Below are 23824 nucleotides of genomic sequence, written 5' to 3' on the forward strand. Positions count from 1 at the left end.
ATTTATAAAGTTAGTTTTTGAATATTAGGAGCATTGAAATAATTCAAATCTCATATAAAATAAAATGGCATGCTACATGCCCCTTAATTTTCTATTCTGCTGTTGTTTCCAATTTCCCCAGGTAGAATATGCTTTAGTGTTTTTCACCACCATCTGAAAGTTTGACTTATGCATCATCTAGGTGCAGTAATGAATAAGAACTGACATCAAATATCAATATTATTGGCCCAGCTAAATGGTAATTGACATCAAGTTGGATTGCTGAAGAAGTAAACAAAATTGAAATTTTTTTGGCGTGTAAGTACTGCCTGACATCATTTGTCCTTCAGAGGATCAATGGCTGCATGACCTAAATGTTGTTTGTATTTCTTTATATAAAATGGCCAGAGACTGATACTAAGTACATTCCATTTGAGTTTGGATAACAAAGTTGAGAAAATCAGATATTGAGCTTGTTTTACTAAAATGGAGAGAGTATAATTTTTTTTTAACTAGGCAATTGCAGGTATTAGTATATTTCATGATTTAAATAAAAGGTAATGTGAATTAATGCATTTATGCACAAATACTGGCAACTTAGGAAAAGCAATTAATCTATATCAGATCAAATTTAAAACACTTAAGTGACTAATTACTAAATGATATATTCTGATATGAAAAAAAAATATCCTACTGAGATTTATATCCATTTTTTTAGTAGGATTCAGCTCAAGTTTAGTACAAGTGCACAGTTTTTATTTGGAATAGCTTTAGAATTCCATTTTTTTTAAATCTCTGTTAGAGTACAAAATGTATATTGCAGATTTATGGTTATACTACTGATATTATGTTAAACACAATTGAATTATGGGACATAAGAAACTTATCTTATGTGTTTGTGTGTATTCTTTTATTTACTGTTACTTATTTGAATGCAAATGGATAAAAGGACTGTTAGCTTTATGAAAGAGAAGGAGAAGGAAAAGGAGAAGAAGAAGAAAGAGGAGGAGGAGGAAGGAGGAGGGAGGAAGAGTGATAATAATAGCATTTTCTAGTTGTCAGGCACTATGTTAAATACATTTCATGTATAATCTAACACTCACTGTTCTTTTTATCATTCATCTTCAAAAAAGAACTGAATGATTGCTCAAGATTATATATCTCATGACTGGGAAAATCAGGATCCAAAAGTATAATTGAAATTTGGTAATTTTCCAGTGTCCCAAAGTCATAGGAAACGATGATTCTATACAGGCTTTCTAAGGAGCAACTAATCTATCCTGATAATAAAATATGTTTAGCTTGCAGTCCACAGAATTTGGAAGGCTAATAAAATTGAAATCAATAAGATGCAATGATACAATGCTGTAATTAATTCTTTGTACTTTCATTTGTTCAGAACTCTGCATCCATTCACCATATTTTTGAACATTAAAAATATAAAATAAACTATACTAGATTTTAGAGATATTGAGTCAAATAAGATTTTAAAATGTTCTTTTTTTTCATTTCTTTTCACTGCATTCCAATTTAGAAAGATTTTTTTTTCCCAAAAAGTAAACAGTCAAAAAGTCCCAAGACAGTTGTGAACTATGACTGATCTCCTGCTTCTGTGAAGGGATGAATAGGGTGACACTAAGATGGTAAGAGCTGGATAAAGGAACCAGTTAAGATGAAGGGAAAGCAAGAGTTTATTTTTAACATGTTAAAAGAAGAGATATTATAGATATTCAGGCTGAGAAGCAAAATAGCTTATGATAAGTGTAATGATGATGATCCAAGTGGGACCTACTTGGAAGTCATCACATGTAGGCAAAAGTCACAGGTTTGAATGAAATGATGTGAAAAGAAAATGTGCTAAAAAACAGGATTTAAGATTGAGTCTTGACATTGTTTAATATTTAGCAGTGAAGAGATAAAGAAGGATTCAGCACAGTAGATTGAGAAGCAATGACCATGGAGATTTTACTTCTTAGGATTCATGAAGAATTTTTTTAAGTGATTATGAAAAGTAAAACCTGATAATAATGGAAAATTAATCAATGAATGTAACAATATGAAAATTAAGAGCAGTTTCAGTGGAGTTTTTGACTTGGAGTTCATACTTTAATGGCTGAAGCAAAGATGATATAGGAAATTTCAGGGCAACACGGAGGAATAAGATAATGAAAAAATAACACTGTCATTCAAACTTCAAAGAAATTATGGATTAAAAGGTGAAAAAATTAACATATATCTAAACTCAAAAACAGACAAAAACAAAACAAAAAACAATGAAACAAGGGTCGGCAAATTTAAAAAGAATCCAACAGAAATTCTATGGATCATAAATGTAGTAACAGAAATATAAAAACTCAATAGAGAAGTGTCTGGGTGGCTCAGTCAGTTAAACGTCCAACTCTTGGTATCAGTTCAGACCATGATCTCACAGTTGTGACTTCAAGTCCCACATCAGGCTCTGTGCTGGCTGTGTGGAACCTGCTTGGGAGTCTCCCTTTCCTTCTCTCTCTGCCCCTCCCTCCCCTACATGCTGTCTCTTTCTCAAAAAAATTTTCACATATATTTCATAGATCTGTTACTAAAAGCAATTTTAAATAAGTCTAAATTTATAAAATGAAACTATTAAGAATATGTGAAAGTAAGAAAAGTAAGGCAGCAAGTGATTGAGAGATGGAATGTCAAACATTTTTTAAAAAATGGGAAATTTTGGAGCAGGTTTATATACACATAAAAATACTCCTATAGGAAGGGGGAAAGAAAGAAATAACTGTAAATGTAAACTTATGAAGAGAGTGGAAGAAGAACGGGACATGAAATTTATTGTACAATCTAAAATATTAAAATATCTTAGAGGCTGACAACTCCTTCTATGATTACTGAAGGTGAGACAGTGACAATGCCTGGAGATGCCCATACATTTAGAGATGTAGTAGTAGGAATAAGAGATTTCTTCTCTGAAGGCTTTTATTTTATCATAAAAGAATGAGTCAAGGATATAAGAAGAGGGTTTGTGGAGGAGAGGGAGGTGGGAGTATGAGGATATTTGAGGAAAAGGTATGAAAGTAATCTAAGTGAATAGAAAAGTGAACACACTAAACAAATATATTTTAAATGTTCAGTAATAATGAGTGGTTATTTGTACTTTGGAGTCATAAATTTAAAGTTAACTTAAAGAAAGAGAAAAAAATTAAAAAGGCCCAGGTTTCCAGTTTAAGATGGAAACATAGGAAGACTCTGAACTCACCTTCTCCACAGACACACCAAATTTAACCTATTAATATAACAATTTCTACTGAAGAGGAACTTAGCACTGACTAAATAGCTACTAAACAACCAGAGACAGAACAGCAAGATAATAGCAGGAGAAATGGAGACATGTCATGCTTTAAAAGGGTGACTATAGCCAATTTGACAATAAATTATATTTTAAAAATGAAATAAATAAATTAAATAAATGCCTGGTAGAATTCACCTGGCAGTGGTGGGGTGGGGCTCGGGATATGTTCAAATGTAAGTTACAAACTAACCAATCATGGCTTAAGCGAATAAATGGCTTATTTTTCCACATTAAAAAAAAAAAAAAAAAAAAAGAGTAGCATATACAGCCACAGCTCCAGCCAGCCAGCAATAGCCACCACCAAGCACATGCAAGCTGCACAAGGGTGACCATACATAAGACAACTCCCTCAAGTTTAGGAGAAGTAGCCATTTTACTGAATCCATAGAAACAAACACAGAAAGTCAAACAAAATGGGGGAGACACAGGAATATTCTCCAAAAGAAAGAACAAGAAAAAAAACCTTAGTAAGAGAATTAAATGAAACAGAAAGAAACAATTTGCCCGATAAAGAATTGAAAGTAATGATCATAAAGACACTCACTGGGCTGGAGGAAAGAATGGAATAATTCAGTGAAAGCTTCAATAAAGAGATAGAAAACATTAAAAAGAACCAGTCAGAACTGGAAAATACAATAAATGAAATAAAAACACACTAGAGGGAATCAACAATAGATTAAGGATGCAGAAAAAACTATTGAAAGAGCAGACCTAGGCTGGCCGACTCCATTTTGTTCTGTGTCCTCCATCTTGTTCTGTATCCTCCATTTTGAGTGACTATGTCCCTGACATGGCTGCAGAAAGAAATTCTCCTCTCAAACCTCAGACCACGCCTCCTCCCCTTGAGTAACTTCCCGATCAAACCACGCCCGGCAACCTGTGAAACAGGACTCTGACCCTTCCCCAGCCAATCAGCTGAGGCCATGACCATTACCTCACCAACTACCCCTAGACCCCTATAAAACCTTTGTGCTTTTGAAACTTGCTCTTTCTCTCCGGTATCTCACCGCTGTGTCGGTGCAGGTAGGGGATTGAGCTTGAGCTAGCTCGAGCTTTGCAAAAGCTTTGCTTTTGCATTGGACTCGGCTCCCTGGTGGTCTTTGGGGATCACAAATTCTGGGCATAACACTATCAGCAATCTGGAAGGTAAAGGTAATGGAAAGCACACAAGCTGAACAGCAAAAAGAGAATTAAAAAAATTTTTTTAAATGTTTATTTATTTGAGAGAGAGAGACAGAGTGCAAGTGGGGGAGTGGCAGAGAGAGAGGGAGACACAGAATTTGAAGCAGGCTCCATCCAGCCTCTGAGCTGTCAGCACAGAGCCTGACATGGGGCTTGAACTCATGAACCCTGAGATCATGACCTGAGCTGAAGTCTGGCACTTAACAACCGACTGGGCCACCCAGGTGCCCCGAAAAGAATTTTTAAAAATGAGGGCAGATTAAGAGATATCTTGGACAACATCAAGCAACAAACATTCACCTTATAGGGGTGAAGAGAAGAAGAGAGAGAAGAAGAAGAAGAAGAAGAAGAAGAAGAAGAAGAAGAAGAAGAAGAAGAAGAAGAAGAAGAAGAAGAAAGAAATAAAGATGTAGAAAACTTATTTGAAGAAATAATAACTGAAAACTTCCTTAATCTAAGGAGAGAAATAGACATCTAAGTCCAAGAACTACAGAGAATTCCAAACAAGATGAATTCAAGGAAGTCCACACCATAGCACATAATAATTAAAATGTCAAAAGTTAAAGATAAAGAGAATCCTAAAAGCAGCAAGAGAGAAACAAAAAGTTACTTACAAGAGAAAAGCTTACAAAGCTATCAGCTGACTTTTCAGCGGAATTTTTGCAAGCCAGAAGGGAGTGACATGATATATTCCAAGTGCTGGAGGAAAAAAAAACTACCACCAAGAATACTCTACCCTTCACGGTTATCATTCAGATAAGAAGGAAAGATAAAGAATTTCCCAGACAAATAAAAGATAAAGGAGTTTATCACCACAAAACGTTTTACAAGATATGTTGAAGAGATTTATTTAAATGGAAAATAATTGGCCATAATTAGACCTAACAAAAATATGAATAAAAAGATGTAAAATATGACAACATATACATAAAATAGATAATGGAGTAAAAAGGAAAGAGAAAGGGGAAAGAAAACACATTCATTTAGATTGTGTTTGAACTTGAATGATCATCAAATTAATATGAACGGCTATTTACTTAGAATGTTATATATGAGCCTCATGGTAATCCCAAACCCTAAGCCTATGATAGATACATAAACAAGTAAGGAGAAAGATAGCCAGACAAAACACTATAGATATTCACTGATCACAAAGAAAGAGAACAAGAAAAGAAAAAGGAAAAAAGAACTACAAAAACAACAAGAAAATAAATTTTAAAAATGGCAATAAGTACATACCTATCAATAATTACTTTAAATGTAAATGGCCTAAATGCTCTAATCAAAATAGAGTGGCAGAACAGATATAAAAACAAGGCCATCTATATTCACCTAGAGGAGACTCATCTCAGACCTAAAGATGCATACAGACTGAAAATGAAGGGATGGAAAAACATTCACCATGCAAATGGAGGGGAAAAAAACCTAGGTTATCAATACCTGTATCAGACAAAACAGACTTTAAAGCAAAGACGATAACAAGAGACACAGAAAGACATTACAGAAAGTTAAAGGGATCAATCCAACAAGAGGATATAACAGTTGTAAATATGTACCCAACACTGGAGCACATAAATACATAAAGCAAAGATTAACAGATATAAAGAGAGAAATAGGTGGTAATACAATAATAGCAGGGGACTTTAAAGTCCTATTTTAATACTTTAAAGTATTATTACTCCACTTACATTGAAAATCAATAAGAAAACAATGTCATTGAATGACATATTTGACCAGATGGACATAACAGATATATATAGAACATTCCATTCAAAAACAACAGAATATGCATTCTTTTCAAGTGCACATGGAATCTTCTTCAAAATAGATCACATATTAGGCCATAAAGCCTCAATACCATGCCATGCAACTTTCCCAACTACAATGGTATGAAACTAGAAATAAATCACATGAAAAAAACCTGGAAAAAAATACAAACATGTGATTAAATAAAATGATACTAAACAATCAATGAGTCAATGAAGCAAGAGAAGAGTAATCAAAAAAATACATGGAGACATATGAAAATGAAAACACATTGGTCCAAAATTTTCACTCATGATAAAAACTCTCAAAAAAAATCAAATAAGGAACCATATATGGAAATCATATCTGAAAAACCCATACTTATCATTCTCAATAGGGAAAAACTGAGACAACCTACTGAATGGGAGAACATATTTTCAAATGATATATCCAATAAAGGATTATCCAAAATATATAAAGAACTTCTACAAATTATCACCAAAAAAACCCAAACAATCTTACTAAAAATGGGCAGAAGACCTGAATAGATATCTCTAGAAAGAAAACATACAGGTGGTAAACAGATACATGAAAAGATGCTCAACTTCACTAATGGGAAATGCAAATCAAAGCACAATGAAATATCATCTATATCTGTTAGAATGCGTAAATCAAGAAGACAAGAAACAAGGCAAGTGTTGGCAAGGATGTGGAGAAAAGGAACTGTTTAGAAATACTATATGATCCAATAATTCCACTACTGTGTATTTATCCAGGGAAAACCAAGACACTAACTCCAAAAGATATATGCACCTCTATGTGTATTGTGGTATTATTTAAAATAGCCTAGACATGGAAGCAATCTAAGTGTCCATCAATAGACAAATGGATAAGGAAAATGTGGTGTACACACACACACACACACACACACACACACACACACACACACACACACAGTGGGATATTACACAGCCATAAAAAAGGATGAGATCATGCCATTTGAGACAACATAGATGAACCTGGAGGGGATTATGCTAAGTGAAATAATTCAGACTGAGAAAGCCAAATACCATATGATCCCATTCATAAATGGAATGTAAAAAAAATGAGTAAACAAAAAGCAGAATCAGAACTATAAATACAGAGAACAAACTGATGGTTGGCCAGAGGGGAAGAGGATGAGGGGTTGGGCAAAATGGGTGAAGGATAGAGGAAGATACAGGCCTCCAGCTATGGAATGAGTAAGTCATGGGAATATAAAGCAGAGAATAAGGAATACAGTCAAAGACATTTTAACAGTGATGTAACAGGACCAATGGTAGCTATATTTGTGATAAACATAGCATAATACATAAACCTCTTAAATCGTTAAGTTGTTCACCTGAAACTAATGCAACATTTTGTGTCAACTATATTTAAAAAAAAAAAAAACAACCAGAAAGCAACCAATTTGATGGTATAGTATATTAAATTCTCCCACATTTTTATTTAATTTCAATTTTAATTTTTTAAATTAAAAAACACTTTTTTAATTAAAAAAATTTTAAATTATTTAGTTATTTTGAGAGAGACAGAGAGAACATGAGTGAGGGAGGGACAGAGAGAGAGGGAGAGAGAGAATCCCAAGCAGGCTCTGTGCCATCAGTCAGTGCAGAGCCTGACAAGGGGCTCAAACCTGGGAAACTGTGAGACCATGACTTGAGCTGAAATCAAGAGTCAGACACTCAACCAACTGAGCCACCAAGGCACCCCAATTCTCTTGCATTTTTAAATCCTTTCTGTACAGGCTAAAGAATGTAGATTTTCCAGGTATGTAATATAGAGGAAATTAGGTCAAATTGAACTAAAGTTCTTTGCAATGGAACTGACAGAATGGCAACTGAAGAACCTAAGCTGGGGTAAAATGATACAGTGAAGGCAGAAAGGGTGATAAGAAGGTGAGTGAGATTTTAACTGATTAGACCTCTCAGTCAGGGAGAGAAAATGTTGTACTGGATTTACTTAAGACCTGGAAAGACAAATAAGCTTTCAGAAAAGCATGCTTGGAAATGAGATTTTGGATGTAATACATTTACAGTTAATGACTAAGGTGTTCAGAGTCTGACTTCTGGAACATGTAGCTGAGGAGAAAAAGGGTGTTGGAGAAAATGTGGTCAAGGAAGTACGTGGTCAGACTATCTCATGGGCCACATAGGTAGAGAAAGAGTGATTCAGGAACTGTAGTCTTCAAAGAATGAAGGAGAGTACCTGGGAGATTCTCAGCAGTGAAATCTATTCAAGCGGTCAATCTGCTTTAGGATTTCAGTGGGATGCTGGTGTATTTTGAGTTTAAAAGATCTCATTTGATCCATGAGCCCTCACTTAATTCTGGAAGTCAATTTTTTCCTTGATGACCCTTAAACTGAAGCTAACTTAGACCATACTTCCTTATGGTAGGAAGTGCAGGGTAAGATACTTAGGGATAGAATGCAGACTGGACTTAATTTTTTCCCATACCTTTATGTTTTATGAGTTATTTGGCTTTTTGATGTTTTCATTTTGATTTTATGGCCATTTTGACATACAGAAGGTGTTATATTTATTTCTGTTATTGATAGACCTTTCAAGCCAGCAGGTTTTCCCTTATTACTTAGACTTTCATTTCCAGAGAGTTATGTTTGTTCCTCAATCTGAGCTCATTACCCCTCCCATCTCTCATATACCCTTCACTACCATTCTCCATATACATAGTCAGCCAATTCCCTTAAAATCCCAACACTTCCTTTATCTTCCTCGCTTAAATTGTGACCCTGAATATCATCCACAATTACCACTTTCCTTCTAGATCTCTTACCCTCCACATGACTCAAGGTCAACAGATGGAGTAGGTATCTTCCTTGGTACAAATTCCTTAAACCCATTTTTCTCTTATCTATTCAAAACTTCAGACTGCTGTAAAGATAACACTGATTGACTTCATGTTCCTTCACCTCCATTCTTGGCAGCTACAGCTTTCACAGCATTATATATGTGGAAAACAAGTTAGAATTTGATTTGTCTTCTACTAAGGCTATATACAATGTTATCCATTTCTGAACCAGAACATCCATATTTTATTTAATTGCAATAAAGACACATACCTCTATATTTGGAAAATCAATATAACAATATTTGAATTAATACAACAGGTTAATTAGAAGTAAGAATAGGACTTGAGGTAAGTCTGAAGACTTCTCTTTCTAATTAAAACCCTATAACTACTAGAATTGTCTTTGATCCTGTACAGCCTTCCAATTTTGTTCAACAATGAGGATAAATTCCTAGCTTAAATGTGTGAGGTGGAGGTAAATACTCCCAAGGAAAGATACATTGGTATTCTAATAGAGTTGATTTATAGTGTTCACCTGACTTCATCAGGCAGGCACAGCAATAGCCACACTGGCTACCTGCCTTTGAAAACAGCTGGAAACAGCCACGGAAAGATAAGGACACCCACCCTACCATGCCATCCCTCTAGGGAAATGCAACAAGAGCTACTAGAAGGCCTGATGGAATCTCCACTCAGGTCAGACTACTTCTTGGAAAACTGAAGGTAGAGGACACTCTGTATATATATATGTATATATATCTATATATATATACATACATATATATATACATATACATATATATGTATATATATATATGTTATTGGTTTTGTGTTTAATGCACATTGAATTTTCTGTCTATTAATAGTTTTTCAGCAGTTGCTGTCAATTTTTAAAATTTTTGTTTTGCTTTACAAAATGGACTTAGTAGAAAGCTTTCATAGTTCCTTAAAATGTTTCATTAAACAGATTACTTTAAAAAGCAGTTTTAAAAAATATCTATTTCCAATAGAAAAATCAGTCAGAAATAAAGACATCATAGCCCTAATAATATAACATAGAAACACAATTCAATTTATGTAGAGTTTTAGGACCATAAATAACTATCGTATGTTGGGTGTTTGTTTCTGCGTTTCTTGGTTGCTAGCTAGGTAACACTGAATTTTACATTTACGATTTCTGTTCAGAAGTTTAAAATGTAGACTTTACTTAAAACTGTGTTTACGTAAATAGCTAAATACATTTTTAACTAGTAATGCAATTTGAATACATATCCCTGAAGGCATCAAACAATTAGCAAGTCTAATTCTAAATAATTCAAATCTCTGCCTGCTATATATGCGCTGTATAATTCATTTATTATGACAGCTTTGTCTGATGGTTTATTTGAATGGGAACTGTGTCACAATGCCATGTCCTTGAGTAAAAGTCTTTGTTCTCTTTCTGTCACTACTACCTCCTAAACTTTTGATATTCTTTGGCAAGTATGTGAAATAAAACCGTTTCCAAAACAACTGACATATGTGACCAAAAATTTCACTTAGGAGTGTCAGTCATCATAACAAAATATCATTTCCTTAATAGTTATTAAACATTTATAGCAAAGAAGAGATAAAATAATGGAAGCATTTCATGAGGCTTAGGGATGTTGATTTGGAATAGTGTGGTAATAGTCCTTTGGTATGGACAAAGATGTATAAACAAAAAGAGGTTAGCCACTTTGCTATCGGACATCTGGGCCTCATATTCATCATCTTGCTTTTGAATTATGTATACTTAATGCACATCTTCCTTGGTTGCTAAATAAATAAACTTAATTTGGTTATTTCTGTATTTATTAATTTTATTATTTGAGATGTTAAATGGTATGTCTTTTTTAGCTATGTTATTGCTTACCAAAAATAAAATGCCTAACTCACAAAATAATTTATTTCCACTTAGCTTCCATTTACTTTTCTTAGGGTATGTAAAGCTGTAAGCTGTTTAATAGATTTTTAGCATAAATATCCTTGTATCATATGGGTTCATAGTGTTTAAATGGCTCCATAATTCTGCTAAAAATAAAATTTTACTTGGTACCTAGAACTAATCCATAATATATTGGCTCAATAGAGTCAATTAAATGGAAATTCCTTACTAAGATGAATTTGTTAAAATATAATTGTAGTTGAGCCCATCACTAACATTCCAGGTGTCATTCACAGTGACACCAGCACAATTTTAGTTGGAGCAAACAACATTCCTTTAGAAGAAATAATTTTTAGCGAGCATTTTTCTTCTGTCTAAAAGAATAATAACAGCATGATAGTATCAGAATTTTGACAACGCTGTCATTTTGAAGTTAGAAGTAGGTAATCTATCAGATTAATTTTTTAGCTAATTGGGAAAGAAGAGGGATATGGAATTAAGATTCACACTCTATTGGGAATTTAGAGACAAAGTGAAATGTTAGCAATAATTAAATCATAGAGTTTGAAAGGACTTGAGAGGTCATCTATCAGTCAAATAGCTTTCATCCGAGAAAGAACAAACTTAAATCATCCTTCCCTGAGTACTATCTGCACCCTTTTAGCTTAGCAACTCAAAGCAGTGTTTAACAGTCTTCCTAGTTGGTGAAATCATCCTGATATCTGAATGCCTCAAGCTTGTGGATAAACACTTTTGCTATGTCATCAGTTTATATGAAGAAAGATATATTTGAAACCTTTCAATGAGCAATTGAAAAACTGTCAAATCAAGGTTGCTCTGTTCTAACCTGAAGGAAGTCTATTTTTCTTTGACGGCTTTTTTATTCTTGGGTTTCCATTCAAGTATTTTCATTATTTTTATGATTCTACATTAATATTTACAAGTCTATCCTGCTTACTTTTGTGAAGCTCATATTAGACAAGACACTTTAAAAAATGTGTTTAAGTGGAGTAAGTATAGTAGAATTCCTCGTCATTCCTCCCACTGTATATTGTACATGTGTGTTTTAAACTTCTGCAACCCAGACTATATATTTTTTCCACTGCCATAATTAATCCCTAGCCTTGTTCTCTTCACCCTGTTAACTTACCATCCACCCACCCCTGGGACTTTGTTTCAATACAGTTAACTTGTATATATGAAGTATTAAAATAATTTATCCAGAGAACTGAACTCACCCTAGGAGTGAAGGTGGCATCATTGACAGAATGCATATGACCATAAAGTGATTGTTCACAGTTACCCTAGGAAGACAAAGCAGAAATAAAATCAAATAAATTTCTCCAAATATGTGACAAAAATCAAAAGATAATTAATTTTATTTGGTTTAAAGTATTGTTTAGTCCAATAATGAAATTATACATTCTCATGATAGAAAATGTTAGCTTTTGCTATCAGCTACCATTCAAAATCAGACATGGCTGTGCTGGTAAGTGTGTTATACATGCTGGTCTATGGACTGAAATTCAAGTATCCTCACTTTTATGCTACTGAGCTGGTGGTGAATTCTCACTATGTGAGAATTAGCATAGTTTTCAAGCCATGGGGTCAACGTTTACAGAGGTTTCTTGTTTTTACCTCATTTCCATCACAGCTAAGTATGTAGGGTTCTTTTGTTTGTTATGGAATACAAGATCACATTTTAATTCCTGAATTTTGAAAGTTTATCATTAATATCATTGCATGATAAAAATGTTATAACACATGTAAATTCTTTTTAACACAAAATAATCATTTGTTTTATGAACACTATACTTCACATCTATCCATTCAGGTCATCTTTTCCAAACAATAACTAAAATTATTAGCCACAAAAATTCCCAAACTTCAGTTTAAATTATCTCAAGAAAATTTGGCTCACAACACATTACATGGGGGATTTTAATATGGGGACTTTTAATTTTGACACCAATGTTCAAAAGACATTCTTAATTATCTTACGGAAATAACACAAATTTTGTAGAAGAACCAAAGAAAGTCATGTGTGGAATATTGTTTGTATAATCTTGTTATGGGCTAAAATTCAGATGTAATTGAACAATGTATTCATTCAACAAATATTTTTGAGCAGTTAATCTATGTCAGGCACAAAGAACCTTGAACATAAAACATAACATAAAACAAAGCACCTTGTCTTCATCCACCCTATATTATAAGGGGATAGGGTGGGAATAGATATTTTAAAAAGTATAAAGTGTGTTTGTGGAGATCATAAGTATTGGGAAAAAAAAAAAGAAAAGTCAGATAGGGTAAGGGGTATCATGGGTTTTGGGATTGAGGGGCTAAGAGTAAACCAAATTATCAAGGGAATGATATGGTTTGACTACATTTAAAAAGTAAGATTTGAACAAAAATTGAAGAAAGCCAAGCAGACATCAAGAGAAAAAGAATTCCAGGAAGAAGGAAAAGGTAAAGCAAATGTCTCAGAGATAGGAGTTTTTACATAGTGTATTTCTAGAACAAAGCAGCCAATGTGGCTGGAGAGAGGTCAATCAGGAGAACAGGCTTATTAAAAGGCTTCATCTCCTCTCATTCACTACCTGGTATTTACTTAGTCCTAAACCCATTTACTGCTGGTTGAAAGACTACAGAAAAGATTACAAAATGAGATATGGAAGAATATTATCATCATGTCTCCTCATTGCTATAGGACATCCATGGAATAGTTTGGAACTAAGAAAAGTTAGACAGGCTTTATAACTAAGCTCTGTTTAGTCCTATTACTGTTGTGTTCACAAAGTTAAATTTCAAATATTTATTTACAGAATTAATGCTTGCTGTTAATCCCTTTTCACAGAATGCAAAATTTCCCCACATGAATTTAAGTTTCACAAAAATATGTTGAAATATCTTGGTACTCTTTCCAGATCCCCCTGCCCATGCTATTCTGGTTCAATTATCTTGATACTGTTACAACTTTAAACCAATTATGCTGAGAATTTTGAATTCTCTAAATACCCAAAGTAGAAATAAATTACTTACAAAGCCAAAATGGCAAAGTAAAGTAAAGTTATAATTAGCTTTAATATATTGTCTTAGGAACTTTTATAGTTAATTTTCTTTGAGAACTAATATCCTATATAGTTGTATAATATTATACTTGCATAGTGAGGGTATGCAAGTATAATATTATACAACTATAATTAGCAAATATTATACACTTTAATATACTTTAATATACACTTTAATATATACTATAATATTATACTTTAAATTAGCAAAATGTTTTTTTTTTTTTGCATTAGTAAAAGTTTTACATTTGATGCTCTTCTAAAGTGAGAATCTCTAAACTATTTGATTAATTGTTAAGGAAAATGGAGTTCTCTGATTCAAATCCTGAATGCCAAGTTTTAATTCAAAGTAGAATCTCTAAGGCACTCTTGAAAAGCCCTGGAAATATGGGGTTATAATGGAAATGCTGACAGACCACATTTGTGCTGCTATAACAAAACCTGACTTGAAGATAAATGTTTCATGAATTAGGAAAAGTCAAAAAAAGCTTTTCTATCCAGCTTTGTTCCCAAGATAAAAGTGAATCTACTCTTTTTGTGGAAGAGGGAATATGTAGGTTACTAATATTCTAGTCTGCAAACAGCCTTAATCAAAAGTAATACCCAAATCGGGATAGTAAAATTTGGAATATCTTCTTTGATGAATTCTTGTCAGAATTGTTTTCTTTCAAAGAAGTGGAAAAAATGTAAGAGTGAAGAGTCTTATAAGAAAAAAAGCCAAAACAAAACAAAACAAAAACAAAAAAAACACATGTGACCCAACATGTCAATGCACCAGTATTTAATTCTCTCGGAGAAGCTGTGTGCAGTGATGAATGCTATCACTGGCCCTGGGGATAGAAACGTCTGGGACTTAATTCTTGGATCTGCTACCTAATAGCAGTGTGACCTTAAACAAATTGCTTCACTTCATTGTGCTCCAATTGCCTCATTTAATTCTCCAAACAAACCTATAGGTTAAATACCGTTACCGTGCCAATGAGGTAATGATATTTAACCTATAGGTTTGTTTTGAGAATTATATTGGAAAAATGCATGTGAAATGTTGATGGAGTGCCTAACACAGAGTGACAGCCTGACAAATATTAGCCCTGAACTTGCAACATAGACCACCGAAATGCTGATGACTTTCAAATAATCTATGCCCTTAGCTCTCCTGCCTTCTTAAATTTCCCAATAAAGAGTAGTAGAGGCATTGGTGCTGCCTTTTCTATTTGTCTGTCAGATTCACTCCCCATGTGGCACTGTCCTACTCTGTGCCCTGCTCTCTACCAACAACATCGCTTTGGGCACTCAAGCTCTTGGGTGTCTGGTTGGATTCATCCAGAGGGAAGCATCAATAGGATATGAAAGAGCAGAAAGATAAAGAGGACAGATAAATGACCACTTTACCTCTCTTCCTGTTCAGCTGTGATTTTGTCACTGGTCCTGTTTTCTACCTAATTCCACTACTCGTGTTATGTGGGTCCTTGGCCATGAGTATATCTCTAATGTGTCCAGTAATGCTGGACTTGCATTGTGGCTTGCCCTGCCCCTTCAGACTTCCCATTGTTGCTAACTCTTGGTTGCTGTGTTTGGTCCCTTAATCCCATTCACATCTCTGTAAACATTCAACTTGAGTTTACTTCATGTATCATCTGTTTCCTGCTAGTGATGCAGCATGTCAGACATAGTATGCAAAAGCAGACTTTTTTACTTACTATGTCTCAACTGCCTATCTTTACTCTGCCAAATCTTTCCCTCTAAGTAAATGGCACCACCAGTTGCTCAAACAAAAAACTTTAGGCATGGGGCGCCTGGGTGGCTCAGTCAGTTAAGCATCGAATTTCGGCTCAGGTCATGATCTCATGGTTAGTGGGTTTAAGCCCTGCATCGAGCTCAGTGCTGACAGCTCAGAGCCTGGAGCCTGCTTCAGATTCTGTGTCTCCCTCTCTGCCCCTCCCCTGCTCATGCTCTGTGTGTGTCTCTCTCTAAAATAAATAAACATTAAAAATTAAAAAAAAAATTAGGCAATAAAAAAACCCTGAGAATTAGAATACTTATCTTTCTACCCCCACTCCCCTCCTTTCCCTCATCCAGCATATCACCTTCTTCTTCAGCATAGATCCCTACTTTGCCTACCTCTGTCTCTCTTTACTATTACCACTCTGTGCAGGAAACCATCCATCATACGCAGCCCAAAGACAGCAGGAGCATCCTTATTGGTCTCCTTGCTTCTACTCTCACCCAACTTCCCATCTATTCCTCTCACAGCCAGTAGAGTGATCAATAAAACCTGGATCAGATCACACCATGCTCCTGCTAACAGCCATCTGAACATTACCATCGCTCAGAATAAATTCCAGACTCCTTCCACAGGTATTGGTAGCCAATGAATAGTCAATCTAGGAACATAGTTGAAAAATTAAATAGTATAGGACACTATCCAGTGAAAAGTTAGTTTCCTATCTCAGGCCATCCCTAGATGCAACAACTGTAATAGTGTCTTTTGCATATTTCCTGGGACATTTTGTGCACATACATTCACTCGTCTTTACTGTGTCATGTTATCTACCTTAGTTCTTGCATAAATGAAATCACACTATTGAGCATTTTGTTAAGAGAGGTTGTATACTGTAGTGTTAAACAATGTGATACTGGATTAACATTGCAGGTTTTATTATTCAGTTCATTGGAAAGTTATTGGTCATATCTCTCATTTATATAAAAACACCACACTACTTTATATACAGTAACTCTTTTAATCTACAGTACAAAACTCATAATACTTTAAATTCCCATTTACAGGTGGTGAAATTTTTGTAAAAATTAGCATAGTACTTACACAAGTAATCTATACAGTTGTAGATTAATTTGTATTCTTTTCTATTTCTTGTTTTACTTATTTTTTGTTGGCCACAGATTAAAAAAAAATCACCACTCTTCTAGGAAAAGGCCCATTGTCATGGTAACAAACACCAGAACTAGTTTTAAACTTGTCTAATCAATTATTAACAGTTCCATAGCCCTGCTCACAAGTAAACAACCAGAACTGGTTTTAAAACTATCTAATTAATCAATGACAACTAACTTCTGTGAACACTTCTTGAAAAGCTAAATAGCATCAGACTCATGATTTGAAATTCAGCCAACTGGCCAAAGTTTCACTACAGTGCACATGTTCCCAAAGCTCATATTAACCTTCTTCTACCTTGATAAGAGACAAAAAGTAAGTCTCAATAACCAACACAAACTATTCTTCTAAGACCAACGTAACCCAGTCCTGCCTGTGTAACCAATACTATTCAAAGTAAATTGTCCACAAAAAATAGATATAAAATCAGCAATTGGATTGGCTTAATTAGGATAACTCTTCTTCATTGAAGTATATGATAAATTCAGTTTTTTGGTTTCAGGTATTGACTGGTGGTCTCCTTCTTTGACACCACAGAGAGGAGTAAGGACGTTTTGGTTTGCTAGGGCTGCCATAGCAAAGTACCACAGACTGGTAGCTTAAACAACAAAAATGTATTCTCTCACTGTTCTGGAGGCTAGATACAAGATGAAGGTGTTGGTAAAGTTAGTTTCTTTCTGAGGCCTTATCTTGGCTTGTAGAAGGCCATCTTCTTATATCTTCACATGGTCTTACCTCTGTGTGTATTTGTGCTCTAATCTCCTCTTCTTACAAGACCAACAGTCAGATTGGATTAGGGCCCATCCCAACAACCTCATTTAACCTTAGTTACCTTTTTAAAGACCCTATCTCCTTCCCATGGGGTGTGTGGGTGGCTCAGTCAGTTGAGCATCTGACTTTGGCTCAAATTCATGAGTTTGAGCCCTGAGTTTGGTTCGTGCTGATAGCTCAGAGCCTGCCCCAAATTTTGTGTGTCTCTCTCTCCTTCTGCCTCTATCTACCCTCACACTCTGTCTCAAATATATACATTAAAAAAAATTTAAAAACCCTATTTCCCAATACATTTTGAAGTACTAGGGTTAAGATTTCAACATATGAATTTGAAAGGACATAATTCAGTCATACCAAAGGGGCAAGATATCTTTATTCTAATATTCATAAAATATCTTAGGAGTGCAATAGCTATTAGGGCATTAGCTGGTTGTAAAAATCAAACTGTAAGATTATTTTATAGTGTTTATTGTACTGAATATAGAATTTATATACATTATATTAATGCACTTTGAGCTAATATGTAATCTCAGAATGAAAAGTTTAATTTTTTTTGATGTTTATTTACCTTTGAAGGAGAGACAGAGCATGACGGGAGGAGGGGCAGAGAGAGAGGAAGACACAGAATCCGAAGCAGGCTCCAGGCTCTGAACTGTCAGCACAGAGCCGGAGGTGGGGCTTGAACCAGTAAACCATGAGATCATGACCTGAGCTGGTTGGAGGCTTAACCAACTGAGCCACCCAGGAGCCCCTGAATTTTTATGTCATGCTTGAGCATATATCTAAACAGATGAATATTATCCATGTATATAACCTTAATGGTTAAGAGCACAGGGTCTGGAGTGACACTGCTTGAATTTGAATTTGGGCTTTGTCACTTATTACGTCCTTGGAATACTGTGAGCCTCAGTTTTTCATCTGTAAAATAGAAATAATAAGAGTATCTTCTTGATGCTGCCATTGTGAGGATTTAAGTTAATTCATATAAAATGCTTAGATTGCTGCCTGAGACATAGCAAGTACTCAGTAAATGTTAATTATTACATGGTAACAATATGCAGATTACAAGTTCTATGATAGCAGGGATGATGTTCCTTATCTTCATCACTTCATAATGATAACTGCAGAGATGAGCTGGCTCATAAGAGGTATTCAATAAATATTTTTGAATTAGTACACACACACACACACACACACACACACACACACACACACACACAGGCCATTCCAAGGAAATTTACTAAGCAAGTAATAATAACTTTGCCCCTCACCGATTTTTCTTTCCTTCACCACGTGACCTCCACCTTTTCAAGGCAATTCAGATGAAAGGGCAAGGATTACCCTCTCAGTACTTTTGATTTTTACAAAAGAATCTTCACGGAGAAGAACTCTAGGAAGTAGAGCCCTAATCATTGAATGTCACACCCATTGGACAGTTGCACAGAAAACAGGTACCATTTTTTCCTGTTGGCATTACTGTCTGTGCCACCCCATCAGCCCTGCCAGCCCCTCACATCAAAATACAGAGGCACTGTCTCCCCATAGAATTATTCCGGTGTATATTTATTTCTAGAAAATAATTACTTAGAGTAAAATAGCTAAAACTGTTTCAGAAAAAAATTATTTAAATAAAACACTGAGGTTAAAGAGAATTATATTGTGCAATTGCATTCTGTGCATTTTCATTTCAAATTTTAGGACCAAGGAAAATCGCTATTAAAGAAGGCAAAGCAAACTGTGTCCAAAGGTGAGCAGAATTAAAGGTTATACCACCTGTGAGAAGAATATCCTCCTACTCATTACCAGTCAGATGTAGTTATTCCATTAGAGCTACCACCTTAGTTATCAAGTTTAAGAATTAATGTCAAAGAATTTTACAAAGATCCTCTTTTAATTGAACAGGGCCAAATATTTAATGTAATGGAGTAATTTATATAACATTCATATTTTCTGCAAATCTTTTAAAAATAACCTTGTGACATTAAAGAATTTTAACATTATAGGTTTACAAATTGTTAAAGAAAAATATATTCCATTATTATTACTGAAACAATCTCACTGGCATATAAATTGGAGACAGAATAACCATTAACAAGGATCCTGGTTTTTGTTATTTCATATAAATAACCACGTCTGTGAAAGATTGATTGCAGCTTTTAAAATGTTTGCTGAATCCATGTGTAATTAAGATGAGTTAAATATGCAAATCAAGTCTAATTAGCTTCATTTATTAATGTTAGTTTGCCTTGCCTCTACATAATTTCTGCTGTGGATTTTTTTTTAGTACATAGTATTTTTTATTTCTTTGTTCTAGATTGAATTGCTGAAGAAACCAGCTTTTTTTCTAGGAGAAAAAGCTTTCATATGGAGCTCTGGGTGCCATTTAGAGGGGAGGGTTTTAAAAAAATGTTCCCAGTACCATGAAAACTGACTAAATTGTTATTATATATATTTCCAACCACCTTTCTCTAGACTCTATTTAATTATTCCATTTCATCAAAGAAGCAAACCCTATGGGAACTTCTTTTGATGAAAATGAGCTTTGGTCACAATATGTCCATCACAGTGATTAAGTAGAACATACAGATTGGGTAGAGCAGGGGGCATCAAATGAACCAAAGTTGTCTGTAGAAATACCTTTTCCTTGACAAAACATCTAAATTCTCCTGCATTCACAAAACAAACCTCTGTATGTAAAACCAACAGCCTCACGTTGTTCGTTGTTCATAGTTCTCTTGGAAACTATGAAGTGGGGCATTTACAGGAAACATTGCAAACAATGCGGAGTTGAGAACAAGACATTATGTTTTGCAACACAACAAGGAAAGGAATAACAATGTGAAACAAGTATTAAAGAAAATGATGAATATGGGATGATGTCCTGAAGACAGAAGACATGATAAGGAAGAGAAAAGGGTGAATGTAGGGAAATTACTGAATGAAGACAGTGGAACCACGGCCTAAAAATAGAAGAATGGAAGTAATAGGGAGAGTCAGGGCCCTGGAAGTCAGGGGACATGTACAAGGGAAGAAAAGTAGTGGAGAAGGATGTGAAAGATCTTATAATGAAGGGAAATTTACTTATGAAAAAACAAGGGTGAGCGGACTTCTTAGGCATTGCTAAGAGTGGATTTAGGAATAGACAGGGAAGAACTGAGTAAATCCAAGTGGCCTGAGTCAAAATGGAAGGCCAAGTGGAAAGTTTTACAAGGTCCAGCTGCAGGGAAATGCAAAGGGTATCAAAGCCCAGAGTAAGGGCAAGAGAAGCCAGGAGGAGAGCCAAGAATCAGGTCCAAAAATAAATAATTCAGCCAGGACATTGAAACTAAGGGTGCAGGATAATTAAAACAAGATCCAGAGTTTGAGAAACCTGATGCAGAACCAGAGGAAAATGGTCAGAAGAGTATTTTCATAGTGGTACCACTTTCTTGAGTTCTAGTGATTTCAGGCTGAGATGATTACACTTGCCCCACCCTCTTCTTGCATTTTTTCTTTCTTTAATTCTGCCCTCCTAAGGATGAAGAAATAAAATGAGTGGGAGAGAAAATACAATACAAAATATTGAGATTTGAAGCAAATTTAAGAGGCAGGCTGAGAATGAAAGGGCGGGCCTACGCCTGCGGACTCCATCTTGTTCTGTGTCCTTCACCTTGACCACTCCTCCTCCCCTTGAGTAACCTCCCGCTCACCCGTTCAAACTTCCCGATCAAAACACGCCCAGCAACCTGCAACCTGCGTAACAGGACTCCGACCCTTCCCCAGCCAATCGGCTGAGGCCACAGCCATTACCTCACCAACTGCCCCTAGACCCCAATAAAACCTTTGTGCTTTTGAAACTCGCTCTCTCTCCCTGGTATCTCACTGCTGTGTCGGTGCAGGTAGGGGATTGAGCTCCAGCTAGCTCGGATAAAGGCTCTTTTGCTTTTGCATCGGAGTCGGCTCCCTGGTGGTCTTTGGGGATCACGAATTCTGGGCATAACAAGAATATTGTAGGTCTTGGGGTAAAGAGTCTGTATTAGTTTCCTAAAGCTGCCATAACAAAGACCACACTGGGTGGCTTAAAAAAATTTATCCTCTCACAGTTCTGGAGAAGTCTGAGACAAAAGTTTTAGCAATGTTGGCTCCTTTTGTGCGCTCTGAGGAAGAGTATATTCTATGCCTCTCTCTCAGTTTATGGTGATGGCTGGAAATCCTTCACATTTCTTGGCTTGCAGATGCAGTGTTCCAATCTCTACCTCCACCTTCACATGGCCTTCTCTGTCTGAGTTTCTGTCTTCTTATAAGGAACATCAGTCACAGTGAATTAGGGCCCACCCAATATGACCTTATCCTAAATACAAACATCTGCAAAGTGTCTATTTATAATCCAGGACCATTCACAAGTAACTGGGGATTAGGACTCAAACATACATTTTTGGGGGGACACAATTCAACCAGCAAGTGATCTGTTGTTAAGTAAAAGTAAATTAAAGGACCTAAGTACTATGCATCTTGGAATCTTGGTGAGATCCTAGTTCTGGAAGGATCCTACTTCTGAAGAAGTCTTAGTTGAATTGTGGTTTTCAGAGAAGGGGTGGAAAGGAAACAGTTGGTTACCCTAAATATATATGTCTTTTTATTATTTAATTTTTATATGCATAAATATGTTTCCATTTATTTTATATTACTTTATGCTTCACATTGTATTTGAAAGCATCTAAGAAACTATTTCCTTATACAGTAGTTCTCAAAGTGTGGTCCCAGACCCAACCTCACCTAGGATCTTGTTGGAAGTGCACTCCAGATCTACTGTAAAAGAGCTTTGTGGGTATGCCTAGTCACCTGTGTTGTTGTTGTTGTTGTTTGTTTGTTTTTCCCCAAAACTTCCTGGTGAGTCTGGTTTGAGCACCAGGTGATTCTGCTTAGAGAAACTTGCCTATGATTAGGGAAATAGCTGTTTAAGGTGACGTTTGGGGTACTTTGGCCTAAATAATATGTGTCTTGAAGAATTTTATCAACAAAGGGAATCAAGCATAACACTGTTATCATAAGTTATTCATAAAAATTAAAATCTTTCCTGCAGTTAGCATTCTTGAAGAACAAACATTCTTTAAAAGTCTTGTTTGTTCTTAAGGACTTATTTGAGACATTTCTGGAACTAGGATCTTCTACTGAAGTCTTATTGGTGGTTTTAAGGCTTCAAGTCTTCAGAAAATTCTTCTGCCAATACTCCATGGCCTCCCTCACTTTTTTTAATACCACATGCCAGGTACCCCATTAGGGTCATATATTAAGTGATATGATTTATTTATTACAAAAATTTTATCATAAATATTATTATCACCTTTTCAAGAATGAAGAAACAGAGACACCAAGAGGTTGAATAAATTGCCCACATTTACACAAGGAGTGTCATAGATTTGAATCCAATTTTACTGGTTGCAAAGCCCATATTCCTCCAACTATGTACATTATTTTGTGTAGAGACCTAAATAGCTACTTAAACTAGTCAGAATTAATTTTCCTTTTAAATTATCTTTTCTCATCAGAAGCAAGCATAAAAGGTGTGGGGCCAGGGTTTAGGTCAAAAAAAGTCTGTATCTTCTCCCTGATCTCCAGTTCCTAGATTCTTCTGAGTCTGAAGTCTGATGCTAAATGAATGTAGTTAATAAAATAAGTAACAAAAGACTATGACTTATAAGAGACCCTACATTGTCTTTCATCTAGTCAGTATAAAACATCTTAGCTGTTTTTCCAATTTGCCCTAAGCATTGCCATTTCAACAAAGATTGCCAGATTCTAGGTATTGCTTGAAATTTACTGAGAATTTAAACACAATGATTAAGTTTTTGGATTACTGCCTTCCCTGAAATTCTACTAAGTTGATTCATTTAAGAATTGCTATAAGTAAGGGAACACGATAACTGTAGTAGAATTTAGCATTTTAAACATCATGAATCCAGAATATAACAAATTATTTAAACAAAGTGATTTCCCTATCAGACTGTGAGATTATTACTGCCAACGGCAGTGATATATAATTTGGTTAGTATTCATAGCCTTTCTATGATGCTCTACATATAAATTTAATACAATTTGCTGAATGCATTAA

At 35.1% G+C, this 23824-nt stretch overlaps 1 protein-coding gene across 2 annotated transcripts in view; it reads right to left on the minus strand.

Moving 5' to 3' along the window:
* The window catches only part of SPAG16 (sperm associated antigen 16), a 1005541-nt gene that overhangs the window by 286801 nt on the left and 694916 nt on the right, over positions 1-23824 (minus strand). For both annotated transcript variants that reach the window (XM_058706052.1, XM_058706047.1), the window contains one exon: positions 12237-12302. In XM_058706052.1, the coding sequence (XP_058562035.1) occupies positions 12237-12302 (66 nt within the window). The remainder of the gene's footprint in view (positions 1-12236; positions 12303-23824) is intronic.

Source organism: Neofelis nebulosa, chromosome 2 (genome assembly GCF_028018385.1).
Source record: "Neofelis nebulosa isolate mNeoNeb1 chromosome 2, mNeoNeb1.pri, whole genome shotgun sequence".
In the NCBI taxonomy this organism is placed as follows: domain Eukaryota; kingdom Metazoa; phylum Chordata; class Mammalia; order Carnivora; family Felidae; genus Neofelis; species Neofelis nebulosa.